This window comes from Paroedura picta, chromosome 4 (assembly GCF_049243985.1).
Source record: "Paroedura picta isolate Pp20150507F chromosome 4, Ppicta_v3.0, whole genome shotgun sequence".
In the NCBI taxonomy this organism is placed as follows: Eukaryota; Metazoa; Chordata; class Lepidosauria; order Squamata; family Gekkonidae; genus Paroedura; species Paroedura picta.
In genome coordinates, this window is record NC_135372.1 from 118,886,016 (window position 1) to 118,901,964 (window position 15,949).

General features: G+C 43.0%; 1 protein-coding gene across 10 annotated transcripts in view; it reads right to left on the reverse strand.

Annotated features, from left to right (window-relative positions):
- PTPRT (protein tyrosine phosphatase receptor type T) overlaps window positions 1–15,949 on the reverse strand; it is a 769,637-nt gene that overhangs the window by 16,117 nt on the left and 737,571 nt on the right. For all 10 annotated transcript variants that reach the window (XM_077335394.1, XM_077335396.1, XM_077335393.1 and 7 more), the window contains 4 exons: window positions 4,982–5,113; window positions 4,039–4,164; window positions 2,265–2,428; window positions 9–144 (listed from right to left, as the gene is read on the reverse strand). In XM_077335394.1, the coding sequence (XP_077191509.1) occupies window positions 9–144; window positions 2,265–2,428; window positions 4,039–4,164; window positions 4,982–5,113 (558 nt within the window). The remainder of the gene's footprint in view (window positions 1–8; window positions 145–2,264; window positions 2,429–4,038; window positions 4,165–4,981; window positions 5,114–15,949) is intronic.

Consider the following 15,949-nt stretch of genomic DNA (forward strand, 5'->3'; position numbering starts at 1 on the left):
CTACTTACCAGTGTCTCCACCATGTTGGACTTGTTGTTCCGCAAGGTTTTCACTATGTGAAATACATCGATGATGTTTTGCTGCTGGATCATTTCACACACACTGCATATAGCACAGAAGGTGCCACTGCGACCACCACCATTCCTATGAACACAAGGGAACAGGCAGTTAAGACAGGCAGAACGTTTTATGTTGGCTGAAGATCACAAGCGATCATGCAGTAATGGGAAGATCACCAAGTCAGAAAAATATTTAAATATAACCAGTCACTGGTATTCTGAGAGCAGAAACTAAAGATTCTTTCAGGAGTATATGGGATGAAAACTGCAAAAGGCTGGATTTTTACAGATCAATTAACAAAATGCTTGCTGCAAAGGAATTTGCTTTAGAGATATGGACAGTAATCTTCAAGTAAAACCCTGTTTGTAATGGGCTTGGCTAATGTGAGTTATGCTCAGTGCTTAGACTATGCCATATTTTGAATTCCAAACTATGTATGTCACATCAGCCCTGTGACTGTACCTAAATACTTCAGCCGAATCCTCTTCCCCCAAACTGGCTTTCTGTCTGCAGAGACTTGGAAGCTTCACAGAAGGCCTTTCTGTAGGGCTACCATTAATCCTTAGCTCATAAATCACTGACATGGCAGTACTACAAGAACCAGTGACCATGAAACATGTTTTCTGAAGTGCTGGTGTACTTAGTAAATCACCGGGGAAGCTGGAAACTACATGTCCCTTGTTTTACATAACAAGCTACCTACATTCCATCAAGGTACCTTCCTAACTTCTGGGAGACCTATTGTCTCAGATTGTGACTCAATCTTGGAATATCTGATAATGTATTTAGACTAGATTCCTAATAAAAACCATTTGTCCCCTGCACTACATCTTATTTGAGAGACACAATGTATTTTCTAAATCATATTAACAGTATTCAGAAGTATTGCAAGAACCTATCTTTGTTTCTGTCCGTCTATCTAATATATCCATCCATCCATCCATCCATCCATCTGTTCCATTTCTATGCCACTACTCCCAGCCTAGCTGACCTGTGGAAGCTTACAACAATATACAATAAAAATTACAATAAGAAAAAAACAGTTAAAAGCATTAAGAACCCATTCCCACCCTCCCTAACCACCCACCCACACTAATTCCGATTAATCCCCATGCCAGACTGCCATATGAGCCCAGAAGACATAACAGGCAGATGCCAATGTCAGATGACAAGGACAGGCCAGATCTTCCATGACCCGGCTTCAACCAAACACCTGGTGTTCTATGGATGTTGATTATCTAGACAGGAACATTCTACAGAATAAGGCTCTGCACCTCTTGCAGGATGCTTTGGAAAGCCAGCTTGGTGTAGTGATTAGGAGTGCAGACTTCTACTCTTGTGTGCTGGGTTTGATTCTGCGTTCCCTCACATGCAGCCAGCTGGGTGACCTTGGGCTCGCCACAGCACTGATAAAGCTGTTCTGACCGAGCAGTGATATCAGGGCTCTCTCAGCCTCACCCAACTCACAGGGTGTCTGTTCTGGGGAGAAGAAAGGGAAGGCAACTGTAAACCGCTTTGAGACTCCTTCGGGTAGAGAAAAGCGGCATATAAGAATCAACTCTTCTTCTTCATAAGAGGGGGTGCTTTGAATTTTACCACTGAGGAAGGCTTTTGGCTGAAACACACATGGTTCTTGTTTGTTTGTTTATTTATATACCTCAGGGTAGTATATTGGCATAATTGGTACCTTTTAACCTGTATTTATACATTTGAACATTTGTCTTTATATTAGACACAGGTACTTATATATGTAGAACCAAGAAATTTGTGTTTGTCATTTTAGTATCTTTGAATGTATAATTAAATCATATATTGTATTTTATATTTTAGCACTGCCTATCTAGCTATATTTTAGTTTCTTTTTTGTGTCAGTATTTGGATTACTTTACTGAGGCATTATAAACCAGGACTGAAATTGAGTGGGCTCAGCTCATAGTGACCTTGAGGACAGCAAATTCTTAACGTTTGCCACTGCAAACCCTCCTCCTAATTTCTAAGTCTTGGCATCATTACTGAATTCACACAATTGAGTTGGCAGTACATCTCAATATATGTCAAAGTGTTCAGTTTTCCATCAGAACAATAAGCGCATGTAGTCTCACAAAGGCATTATTACATTATAGTTCTTCCCAGTTCTCTTACAAACTGATTTCACATGTTTAACCTCTACTGAGCAAAGAAAACAAAGGAATAAAAGTACATACAAGCAATGGACTACAGTCCTCCCATCTCGCCCATCATACTGCTCCTGCCATTTCTCTAGCCGTCTGACAACCTTCAGTAGAGAGCGTTTCGAAGGAGGTGTGTCTCTATATGCTGGCCAGCCAATGTACTGCAAATGCTGAACAATACGATACCCATCTTGGGGCTAAGAAAAAGAATTACACATTTGTTGGGATGTGAAAAGCTCCAGCAAGAAAATGTCTGTAAAATATCAAATTACTACAATTTTAATCATTTATACCAATGACATTTATAATAGGCATATTAATTGCAGGATGATCCCAATTAAGACAGAATTGTAATTGTAATTGCAAACCAATTTAATTTGGTTTAGTTTAGTTAATAGGGTGATACAGGTCAACTGTAGACCCCCTATTAAGTGTAAGTGTGCTAGCTAAAGTGATTTGTTGAGCATTTTTTTTGAGTTTTTTCTAAATGAAAACATGATATGACCAAAGAGAATTCTGGAAACCTTGTATGGATGCATACAAAGAAAGTCCCATGGGAATAAGTTTCTCATTTGCCACTTTAAAAGAAGGACATGCAGTCCAATAAATCTGAAGCATAGAAGAACAGATGAAACATTTGTTCATTTTTTCTGCTAAAGTGCAAGACAAGACAAAGTGAAGTCTTTCATAAGCAGTTTTGGAAAAACAGAATCATATGGGGGATGTTCTTCTGTTAGGTTTGTTTGGTTTTGCAGCAAAGTATATAAAAAAGCACTTTCCTGAATGGAATGAAAATTTGTAGAAGCTTAATTCTTGGCAATAGAAGTAGATTTATTCAGTAGTTGTTTCTCCTAAGGCCCAATCGGGCCACATATTAATAGACGATCAATACAGAACTGATACCTAATTGTGAAAATATTCTGAAGGTGGCTAAACATCAAGATTATCTTTGTCATTGCCATTACAAAATAATGTGATGCTAGTGTTGTGGGAGTCTAGACATTAAGCACTCTAGACATTTCTCCTCTATCTGCAGCCTTAAGAGTGATGCTACTTAACAGAGGGCTCTAACATTTTCATGAATCCATCACCTCTGGAGAATAAAGGGTAGAATCAAGTAAGTTTGATAGGGAAATAAGAATTCTTGTGGATAAGAAACTAAGTGGCAAGAATCTTGGAAGAAAACCATCATTTTTCTAAATTCCTTTGTCTTAAAATCCCAGACCATGTAATTCTTTATACTTATATATATATAATATATACAGGGAGAGAGAGAGAGAACTGAGTTCAAATGCTACTCTAACAGAGTTTAAAACATGGCTATGCCATGAAAGCATGCTAAGAGACCTTAGACCAGTCATGGTCTCTTAACCTAGTTTGCTTCACAGGGTAGATATTATTGGAGGAGGAGGAGGAGATAATGTTGTTGTAAATTGCTTAGGATCCGAATGGGGAGAAAAGTGGGGTATACATTAATCAATACCTTTCATCAAATCTTAAACAGGGAAAGCTGAATTGCTGTGTTTTTATACTAATACACATATTGTCTTTTTTGTGTATTAGTCTTGAATGAGTTGTTATTTATAAGCATAATGATCAAGTACAAGAAAAGTTTTTATCAAAACGTTCTGACGTTCCATATAAAAAACCACATGCATGTACATAATAAGCCATACAATTATTTATATTGTATGTCACAGATACTGATTTCAAGTGACTAATTCCATCTCCACAGAGTTATTTTTTAAAATGCGTCCATGGAGTCAAGCAACACTGGGAATCTTCAGAAGTAAATGAATCTCCATACCCTTGCCATGTTGCAAATCCGGAATATTCTATTGATGATATCTTCATCTATGTCAGCAGAAACAAACTCCACTTGGATGGGCCCATAACAGCAGGATGTTTTCTCTGGCCAGTACTGCATACAGAGCTGGTTATGGAGAAAGGGAAACAAAGAATGGAATTAAAAAAAATGAAATGGAAATATTAGGAACAAATGGAATTCCTTTACATTCCTTAGTACTCCAGAGTTTCATTCTGTGCTGTGTTCTACTCTGCATTTCAAACTTGAATAGGAGATTTTTCTAATATTCATTCTGGAATTGCACTGACACAAGGCCACATCTGGTGCAAAAGTGATGTCATTGCACTGGGACAACACTGTAGGAGTCACTCAAACTCTATGCTTAAACTATAAGAGCTTTGGCTGAATCCCAGATTGTCATGCTGATGTTCAATATCACTTCTCTTTGTGACTCCTCCTCATTTCTCCCCTGTCAAGGGACAGTGGGAAATGGGGGGGGGGCAAGACAGGAGGTACAACAGAAGACCTGACCCCCAAGGAGAACTACCGTATTTGCCGGCGTATAAGACAACTGGGCATATAAGACGACCCATCAACATTTCCACTCAAAATATAGAGTTTGTTATATACCCAGCCCACCCCTGCATTTCCCTGTGACCGGCACTAGTGCGCAAGTGAGCATGTGCGAGCTCTGTGTAGACAAGGGGCGGGCTGGAGTGCCGCTGCTTCATGCCTGGAGGATCATTGTCCATGGGGTCACGATGGGTCGGACACGACTTTGCACCTAACAACAACACAACTTAATAGCAATCTGTTTGGAAATCTTTAACCAATTTTCTTTTCTTTTTTTTTTTTGTTTTCTTTTGTTTTGGTCAACAGTATTTATTCTAGGCCTGAAATTAAATGAAACAGCGTACATAGGCATCCTCAAAAATCCACCTACTTGTGCAGCATCCATTTCATTCAGCATCACAATGGAGGAACAGTTGTAATCAAACACCAGCCTCCAGAAATCTGGTACAGTGTTGGGTAAAGGATGCTGAGTAACTATAAAGGCAGCAGGTTGCTTGTGGCTCTAAAAAAGGTATGGAGGAAGGGGGGGAGAGAGAGAGAGAGAGGGAGAAGGAAAGGATTAATGTTCAGGAAAAAAAAGAAATCAATCACCATTTATCCAGAAGAATATTAAACCCGGAAGGCGGAGGGCAGGCAAAAGGATCCATTTAACTAGATTATACAAATTGCACCTCATCCCCTTTTGTTATCACTGCATACTGAAAGAAGCCTTTTATAATGGGATCCCAATGAAGACATTTCATTAAAGAAAAGTGCCATGAGAACAAGGATTATCTTTCATGAATTATTCATGGGATATGACTTGGCAAAATAATAATAATAATAATTAGAAGAAATAACTGGGGATGACAGCTGTCAGTAGGTCTTTTCCATGTTGCTGCTGGGACGGAAAGATGGCAAAAACATCAGAAACCAGGATCCAAAGAGGACCTTAGGCGTATGCAAAAAGATTGCAGTAGCTTCCTCCAAAAGGCTTTTAAAATGGTGTATGTATGTGTGAATGGGAGGGGGGCTTGGCCTCCTCTTCCGCACTGCCAATATTAATTTATCAAGTCACATGCTACAATGTCCTTGTGTCTGCTGCAACAACATTGTATCCTTCATGTGATGGGGGTTTGGTGCCTCCTGGATTCATATGGCTGGCTCTCATTCTCTAGTACATATAGAGCAAGGGCTTATAGATTCCCTACCACCACCACTATTTACACATCTTGAAACTGCCCTGAGTATCTGCTGTTTGTTCTGTTGCAGAAGCGTCTCTGTTTATTTACTTCATTTATATCCTACCCCTCTCCACAATAGAGACTGAAAGTTGCTTACATTGTTCTCCTCGCCTTCATTTTATGCTCATAAGAGCCCTGTCAGGTAGGTTAGGCTGACTGTATCATTGGCCCAAGGCCACCCAGCAACTTTCCATGGCAGAGTGAAGATCCTAACCTGGATCTTCTAGATCCTAGTCTAACATGCTAATCATAGCACCACTGCAAAAAGTGTCTTCCTGCAGAGATTTTCAGGGACATTCTGCTGGGCTTGTACTACTGCCTAGCTATTTTCCCTTTTAGAAACAATGGAGGATGCGGTATCTTCTTTGGGTGCTCATAGCATTGGATTCCCTGGTCCAAGCTTTTTGAAACTTGGTGGTTATTTTGAGGAGAGGCTCGACCAGATACACTGCAAATTTGATGCCTCTACCTCAACCCTCACCCACCATCAAACCAATGAACAGTCACAGGCTAGATTAGCTACTGACATTAATCATCCCATAGGGCAGGGGTAGCCAACCTGTGGTCCTCCAGATGTGCATGGACTACAATTCCCATGAGCCCCTGCCAGCAAATGTTGGCAGGGGCTCGTGGGAATTGTAGTCCATGCACATCTGGAGGACCACAGGACTTCCCCTGCCATAGGGTATAATGGAATAAAACTATTTGGTATTATTGAGCATACTAGTAATCAAGCCCGCTGTAAAATAGATACAGCGGATGCTAGGCAAGGGAGCCCCCAGCAGTCGTGCGCAGCGCGGCTACCGGGGGCTCCCTTGCTGGCGGCATGATGCGTCGGAGGTGCTTCGTGCCTCCCGACGCATCAGGCCGCCGGCAAGGGAGCAACTGCGAGCCGCGTGTCGGCAGGGCGGGAATCGGCCGGGCCAATCGAGGGAGGCCCGTGGCGCCGCGGGCTGTGTTAAGATATTGGTAGCTAGATACAGAATATAGAATCTTCATTAAGCATAGAAAATACCTATAAATACTAGTAAGGTATTTTCTGGTTGTTGTTGTTGTTCAGGTAAACATGCCTAGCGATAACAGCTGCTGAAGATCTATCACAGCAATATATGGTTCTCCCCTCTAAAATCAGAGAATCATGGAACTGGAAGGCACCTAAGGTCATCTAGTCCAACTCCCTGCCCAATGCAAGAAACTCAAAACTACCTGCCCACCCACAGTGGTCCCATGACCCCAAAGTGGCAAATGGCATTTCCCTGGGCATGCAAGAAAGAGCCACAAGAGCCAAGCACTGACACAAGCCTTCCTGCTTATTATGTCTGGGGCTCTGAAGTTTTGAACCAAGGTTAAAGGCAGCAACGGGCTGACAGGAAGAGTTCAAATGAAAGAGGAAAGAAGAATGTGATCCAAAAAAGGACCAATGACATAACATTTTTACCACCATCCCCAGTAGAGAGAAATACTCTTTGGACCACATCCCCATGTCTATATATATTTATCTATATATATACTAGTCATAATCCCCCCATCTGCCTATGCATATGTGGAAGAAAACTAGCCCTGGACATTTTGTCCAGTACCTCACAGCATGCTGAGGCACCTACATGTAGATTTGGTAGCAGAACATGGAGACAGAACAGGCCAGCAAAAAAGAAAGGAAAAAGACAAAGCAACAGTGAATGGGGTGGACAGAAATCGAAACATTCTTGGAACACTTCTGGGATTGTCAGCATCTACCAGTTTCTGAATATTCATTGTAACATATACATGCCATACAAACACATCCCTGATAAAAAGGGTAGACTCCTTTTTTTGGGGGGTGTTACGCATGGCAGGATCCCTGCCTTATGGCTTGGCACACTGTACTCCTTAACCTATAGAGCAGTGCGACAGTCTAGACTTGGGAGCAAGCTAGACACAGGACAGACCAAGTCACTCTGGCAGGGCAATGTCAGAGCAGACTCCATCTTAGGAAACAGGACAAGCCTAGGCTTGTTCTCAGCTACTGGTTTGGAAATCCAGGTGCCTCCATGCCCTACTCTCGACCCCCCCCCCATTGTATTTCTAAGTGAGTGGACTGGCTTCCTCCTGTTTGCCTAAAGGCTCCTAGGAAAATCCTTTGTCTTGCAACATTTTTCACACTTGGCCCCTCTGCCAGGGGATATTTCCTCCCCACACCCTGCCAGCTAGACCTGATGGCTCTCTTCCTCAGAGCCATTAATACCTTTATCCAAATCCATTTACGGCCATCACCCCCCCCCACTTGGCCAGGTATTGTCCTAATCTCTGGGGACCCTGGAAACTTCCAGCACATGCTTACCTGAGCCTTGTCACATAGCCCCCTTCCCAAAATCCTATAAAAACTGTGGCTTCACACAGCCACTCTGAGTGTCTTCCAACCCGGGACCTCCCACGCTGGTTCGTGCTCCTTCCTCTGACCCACCACTCCTCGGACAGGTAACTATCAAGCCTTCCACTCTTCCTCCCCCTTCTCTATATGACTGCTTGTATGTGTGTTAGCTATTAGTGTGTCTTTTTGTTATTTTCCTTTCAATAAAAGCTTATATTAACATTTTACCATTTAAATCTGTGTTTGCCTTGAGTTCCTACAGGTGGAATAACCCTCGTATACAAAGGTAACGATCCGATAACGCTAAGTTACCCCCCTCTCGCAGCATTTGAGCTAATATTCCCCACAAGCTCAAAGATACGTGTTTTAGGACACGTGTCCACGCAATTTGGGTAACAGATTATGGTGGATCTCGCGGGCAGTTGCCCCAGGCTTACTCGGGAGTAAAGTGGACGCACGGCACTCTCCAGTAACCCGGACGTAAGGGGAAAAGCCCGTTTGAACTCTTGGCATAAGTGTGTGAATGTGCTCTTGGAAGTGTGCTTTCTAAAAGGGTTGGCCTCTCTCTCTCTTTTCTACCCTTTTGCTATTGTTTTGCTCCTGCTGGAGATTAGTTTCCTTTAAGGCTAGGAACACCAAAGCAAGGTTTTCTTAGGCTTAGACGGGCGGGTGGACGACACGCACCCAACAACTAGGGATTAGCCAAGCGTAGGAAGGCGTTAGGCAGTTCCTCTTAGCTGTAGGAAGGACCAGAAAAATCCCCCTACCGCTACTACTCGTGCAAGCAGAGTCGCTCTCTGTAGCACCAAATTGCCCTGCGGCCGCAGGAGTTGGAGTTTCGAGTGTCGGGAGTGGCACGAGAACTCAAGCGGGCTTTGCGAAGCTCAGATGATCCAGGTTTTGGTAATTTTCCCCGTGTTCAGGAAAGCCAGGGCGATCCTAACCGAATAAATTAGCCGGTACCCTCAGGTTTTCTTGGTAGTTTTGTCCCTGAATCGAGAGAGCCCCGGCCATCTCGGTATAAAATAAGAAAACTAGCCAAACCCCGTAAGGACGTGCCTTGACGGGAGCCCTTCCCCCTTTTTGCCTTGCCGCTTTGAAGGATATAGAAGCCGCAAGAAAATCCCCCAGTGATCTCTTCCCTAAAAATACCTTCAGGTTTTCGGTGGAAAAATCAGCCATCTGCTTGGTTTTTCGGTAGTTTTTGCCCTGAACTGAGAAGAGCCCCGGCCATTCTCAGCCAAAAACAAACTAGCCACACCCGTGAGAGGTTAAACTCCACGGGATCCTTTTCCCTCTCTCCCCTGCTGTTCAAGAGACGAGCAGCGGCTGCCCCTCAACTCATCCCCTCTGTGTTTGCTTGCCCAGCGACAAGAAGCCAGAAAACCAAGCCCCGTCCCCTTTAAGATCTTGGAAATTAATAGGAAGAAATGGCATCCAGATTCAATCTGACTAGCCTGATTGCCCGCAAGGAATCGGCAGACAGACTGACACTCTGGGTGACCAAGAAGGGCGGCCGGAACCCCTGGCGCCCGGGAGCTTTCAAAAGCTCCAACCCACTGGAAACCCTTACCGAGGCTTTCCAAGAATGGTGTAACACCAGGAAGCTCGGGGGTGGCAGTAAGGACTCTTATGCCACTTGGGGTATGTTTGTTGCACTTCAGGACAGTGTAGCTCAGATTGCTGAGCTGCAACATTCCCTAGAAGAAAAGGATGCCCTATTGAAGGAGCAGGAAGCTCAACTGACTGACCGTCTCGAACAACGGGAGGCCCAGTTAGCTGATCTCCTAGAACAGCGTGAGGCTCATATCATCCACCTCTCCGAGATGGAGGACATGAGAACTGAGCGCTTGAGTGCACGGGTGGAGAAGGCTCATCAGCTTCAGACCATCCAGGAACTAGAAAGTCAGCTCCAAGCCACAAGGCAAAGAGCTGAGGTAGCAGAGGCTCGCATTCTTGAGCTAGAAGCAGAGCTAGTTAAGATCAAGGGAGCTGCACAGTTCCTAGTGGAGAACAATGTGGCCAAGCATGCTCAAGTAAGCCATGAGGCATGCCATAGAAAAATGCAGCAACTTGAAAAGCAGTTAGAGCTCCAAAGGGCTCTAGTTGCCACAATTCATACAGAGACTCTTCCCCTTCTACCTTCTGAGCCTCTGCCAGAAGAAATAAGCCCCAAAATGTTCATAGAACCCCGAGGGGAAAATTCAGCTCCCTTCCACCGAGTTCTAGTTACAACCCCTGCAGATAGAACTGAGAGGCAGGAAATCCAGAAACTGCTCCCCATTGCAGGCCAGCTTAGAGAATCAGGTTCTCTTGAATTTCCCACTAACCAGGACTCCAAAAATTTAAACATTCAGGCAAACAGTGGTCTCCACTCTCAGTACAGGATCAAGAGGGAGAACCGCTTTAATCAGAATCACCCCAATTCTAATAGGAATAGAGACAATCGCTCCCTGCAGCCACCTAATGGCTGGAGCAAACAAAAGCCAGGAGAAAGGAGTAAGCCACAAAATGGTTTCCCTTCAAATAATTTCCCCCAAAATACTCTCAAACCTAAATACTTTCAGAATAGAAATTCTGCCCCTCAGCAGCAGAATAAAATTAGTGACCGGATTTTTCTGTGGCGGGAACTTAGAAATGCTGGAGCAGACATGTCCCAGTATCATGACAAACCCACATCTGTACTCATGTGTGGTTTTGTAAAGGCCATTAGAGAGAAAAGGAACAGAGACATACTTAGATGTGAGCTACAGAAAACTAGCCCCATAGAAATTTCTTCTCAATCCCCTAAGGATTGGCAGAAGGAAATAGAGAAATTTAAAACTCTTACCCAGAAACAAGATTTAAAACAAGGAATTCCAGGGTGAACTTTTAAATGTAAAAACCCATTTGCAAAATGTACTGGATTTCCAAAGCCACACAGATAATAAATTGAAAAGAAAATACAGTAGACCCAGTAACTCAGCTTCATCTCTTGTCTTTAAAGAAGAGAAAATATTCTCAGTTCCCCCATCACAGAGTCAGGAAGGAAATCTTGTCTCTGAACCTGTACAGAGTTCCAAAATCCAAGTTGACAACAATTGTTTTAACAGGGAAGAATTTGTTGCAAGGCTCTTAGCTTCCCTAAAGTTAACAGATTTCCAATTATTTTCTCAACTTCCACAAATAGTTCCAGTGCCACTGAGTTAATTTAACATGTGTGCTTCCATTTTTACTTTTTAAATTTTCAAATTTTAAATTTGGCTGCAAATGGTAGAGCCTCCAGCTATAGTTGCAGTCACACTGAAACAGCCACTATTTTGCAATCTTAAAACAGACTCTCTTTGTCTAACTGCCTTCCTAGGCACTCAGCCCCATGACTCATGCCTTGCTCTCTCCCCCATCCAGGCAACTAATCCACATAACAAAGGAACTTTATTCTTTCTTCCTAAAGCAGTAAGGGAAGAAGTTTTGTTTCTTTAAAGACTGACCCCTACCTCAGAGAGAATCTAAGGGGGGGAGAGTACAGTAAAATTGTTCTGTTCTAAAACATGTTTTGTTTTAGTTTTTATTTTAAGACAATTTTGGCTGCTTTTAGTATTTGAAATATTTTCTCTTTGAGAAAAAGCATTCCCTCCATAGTTTTTCCCTCTGACATTTTTACTTCCTATTTCAAATTTTAATTGCAGTTAACACTTTTTTTCCTTTTTTCGTAAAAAAAATCTGTTTTTGCAATTTTGTTTTTGTTTTGAATATGTTTAGAAAGCTTCATACAGACCTTTCATTTGGGCACTCAGGCTTCCACTCAGCCTGACTCCTATGAAAAGGCACTCTGTGTATGTACAGAGGAACAGTCTTTCCTCCTTAAGAACACAATTATTTTGACACACTATTGTGTAATGGGACTCTGACTTCATCTTCATGTTCCTCTCATTCATTCGTTCCCACTCATATTCTCAGCAGTACTCCAATGTAACTTTTAAAAGATGTCAATCCACAATATTTTGCAAATTCTTTTGCCATGTTTTTGAGTCCTCTTTTAATTAGGAGTCCTCTCTTGTGCTCTTTATAGCAAGATCTTTATAGATCACTATCCAAGTTTTGTTTTTAAGCTTTCTTTTTGTGTTTTGATTTATCTTATGTTCCTTATAGAGAAAAATCTGTAGTATGTTTTCTGCTTATGCTTTTAACCTATTGCATAGAGCTTCTATTTCTTTTTGTGCTTATTAACTTGGGAAGCAATTGACCAGATTCTACCTAGCAATTCTTATTTTTTCCCCTCATATATATGTGTGTGTATTTGAGCTGCTAATCTATTCATTCATAGACCATTTGCAACATGTTTGCAGGAACCTTTAACTTTGGCTCTTTGATTCTTTTACTGAATGCTTCTTTTTACACAACAGTGCAGCGGGCATGCACATGTCCAGTAGAACTAGCCTCCAAAAACTATCTTCTTCTTCCAGGACTTCCAGGACTTTCTCTCCTCTTGTGTATTTCTACAAAGCATCTTGCTTTAGTCACCCATAGTAATCTATCAGTTTTCTCTCAAATTCCCAAACTCACCAGGAGTTTGGCAACCTCCTTCCCTTGTCTTATGATTGCACTCTAATCTCCATCTCCCTCCCTGGAGATGGCATCTAGCTCCTCTTAAATTCTATTTTCAGTCTCTGTAAGGTCATGGTGGGCACCCACCACAGTAGATCTTTTTGACAGTCACTTATGGGGGCACCCCTCTGCCTCCATCTTTCATTTGAGTTCATTGTCTTCAAAGCTCTAAATTTTTGAGTATTTTTCCTGATCTGTATATCCATCAGGCTGTGTGCCTACTTGAGCCCAGCCTCAACAGACTTTGCAGCCTCACTCTTTGCAGCTGCACACACTTCTCCATTGAACTTTTGTCAATCTTTGTCCTTCTCTCAATTGGGTGTTTCCCCTTTGAGCTCTTCAGCTCCACTGTGCTGTTGAGGCCCTGGGCCACTCAAACATTCTTGCAACCCACGTCTGCCAAGTCTGCCCTAAGGAGGCTCCAGGCTTGTGCATCACAACCAATTCCTGATGGTCCTGCCTGCATGCTGTTCCTGCTCGCCAACCTCCAGACCTGACCTGGTCAAGATGACAGCGATCCTCTGCCTGCGTTTGCTATGGATATGTCCTGTGACCTCCTGCTCTGCGCTTTCTGCCTCAGCCTACTTGCTGGTGAACTACTGATGCTTGCTGTTTACCCCAGCTCCTGGTCTATGAAGCCTCACTGCCCAGCCTGCCTGCTGTTTCTTCTATATGCAATCTCTGACCCTGTGTACGCTCTGACGCCCTGGATTAGTGCCTTTACTGCCTCTTCCCCTGCCATTTCAGTCACAAGGGGGGGAAGAAGATCAACTTGCAAGCTAACCCGGACCTGCACACATCTCCAGCTATTTGCTTGTTGCCACAACCTCTTGCCAGTGGCTCTCTCATAAAATGGATCCTCGCCAAAGTTGCTTTTTACCCCCATGGAGGACCCCCTTCACCATTCTATGTGTTTGCAAACATCACCCAGCAATGTCTTATATATATATGCATATATATATATCAACATCTTCAACTGCTGAACCAGTCGCTCATCTTCATCAATCCTCATGTTCAACTATTCAAGGAATCTCCAGCTTCACTCCCACCTTTACCAATGGGACAAGGGGGGGAGGAAGTTTTTCAAACTGTATTGTCTGTATTCCAAATTGTATTGTGCCCTGTATTTCAACTCACTGTCTATTGCATTGTGCCTGTATCAGTTTTAAATAGTTTGCAAGTTTATGTATATAAGTTTTGCTAAATTGCTTAGCTTTACTTTGTTCTTATTGCATTGCTTATTAGAAGCCATTGCTTAGTTCATTGTCTAACTTTTTAGTTTCTACCACTTTCTGCCTGCTTCATAGTAATTGCTTGATATTCATTGCCAGCATTTTTAGGATTGCCTAGTGCTCACATTCTAAAATATTGCTCAGTACTGCCCACAGTTTCCTGCCTGCATAGAATTTGGTTTTCACTGCATTTGCTTTTTGTCTATTGTTTGCTAGGTTGCCTTGCTCAATGTATTAGTTTGCATTGGTTCATTACTTTATTCATATGGTGGAGACCTCACGCTTAGCTAGTTCATAGTTCATGTATGTTACATTTCGTTTTGAGTGGTTGTGGTAAAGAGGAACAGCAACTTCACAGCTTTCCTTAAGTCACCCAAACCCCTCCTAAATGTGTTTTGTTTTTAATTTGGCTTAAGTTTTTGTAGTTTTTGGAGTGGCAGAAGATGGCCCCACTTTTCTCTCTGAATTTCCAGTCTGAATTTCAATCTTTGCCGCCACTAACGCATTATACATTGGTCTGTAGTGAATAAATTGGACATATAATTCACTACAGAAGGGGGGGAATGTTACGCATGGCAGGATCCCTGCCTTATGGCTTGGCACACTGTACTCCTTAACCTATAGAGCAGTGCGACAGTCTAGACTTGGGAGCAAGCTAGACACAGGACAGACCAAGTCACTCTGGCAGGGCAATGTCAGAGCAGACTCCATCTTAGGAAACAGGACAAGCCTAGGCTTGTTCTCAGCTACTGGTTTGGAAATCCAGGTGCCTCCATGCCCTACTCTCGACCCCCCCCCCCCCATTGTATTTCTAAGTGAGTGGACTGGCTTCCTCCTGTTTGCCTAAAGGCTCCTAGGAAAATCCTTTGTCTTGCAACATTTTTCACACTTGGCCCCTCTGCCAGGGGATATTTCCTCCCCACACCCTGCCAGCTAGACCTGATGGCTCTCTTCCTCAGAGCCATTAATACCTTTATCCAAATCCATTTACGGCCATCACCCCCCCCCACTTGGCCAGGTATTGTCCTAATCTCTGGGGACCCTGGAAACTTCCAGCACATGCTTACCTGAGCCTTGTCACATAGCCCCCTTCCCAAAATCCTATAAAAACTGTGGCTTCACACAGCCACTCTGAGTGTCTTCCAACCCGGGACCTCCCACGCTGGTTCGTGCTCCTTCCTCTGACCCACCACTCCTCGGACAGGTAACTATCAAGCCTTCCACTCTTCCTCCCCCTTCTCTATATGACTGCTTGTATGTGTGTTAGCTATTAGTGTGTCTTTTTGTTATTTTCCTTTCAATAAAAGCTTATATTAACATTTTACCATTTAAATCTGTGTTTGCCTTGAGTTCCTACAGGTGGAATAACCCTCGTATACAAAGGTAACGATCCGATAACGCTAAGTTACCCCCCTCTCGCAGCATTTGAGCTAATATTCCCCACAAGCTCAAAGATACGTGTTTTAGGACACGTGTCCACGCAATTTGGGTAACAGGGGGGGGCTCCACAGTGCTCTGGGCATGCAACTGCTACGAGGATAAGTCAAGTCTGTAGGCAAAACAAAACCCAAAGACTTTGTAACAAGGGCAGGATAAGGAAGATCAGAAGAAGGTTATGAGGAGTGCATTCAGTTAATCCAAGCCAACTCCCCGGTTCCCCCCCTCCCACACACATGAAAAATACCTTATTGGAATTAATTCAGTCGGATATATTTTTCGCTATTTTTCTGCTATCTGAATTAGGATATCTCATTACTGCTGGATAACCACAATTAAAGTGAATTTAAAGGGCTCTCAGTTCCTTTAAATTCCGTCAGAGTGAATTCTAGACTTGGAGAGGGCATTTAAAGAGACTGTGGGCCTTCTAAGTACCTTAAAAGTTCATTCATGCCACTGCAGCTTGCAAAAGCCATTTAATACAGGAATATCAGGCAATGCTGATATTT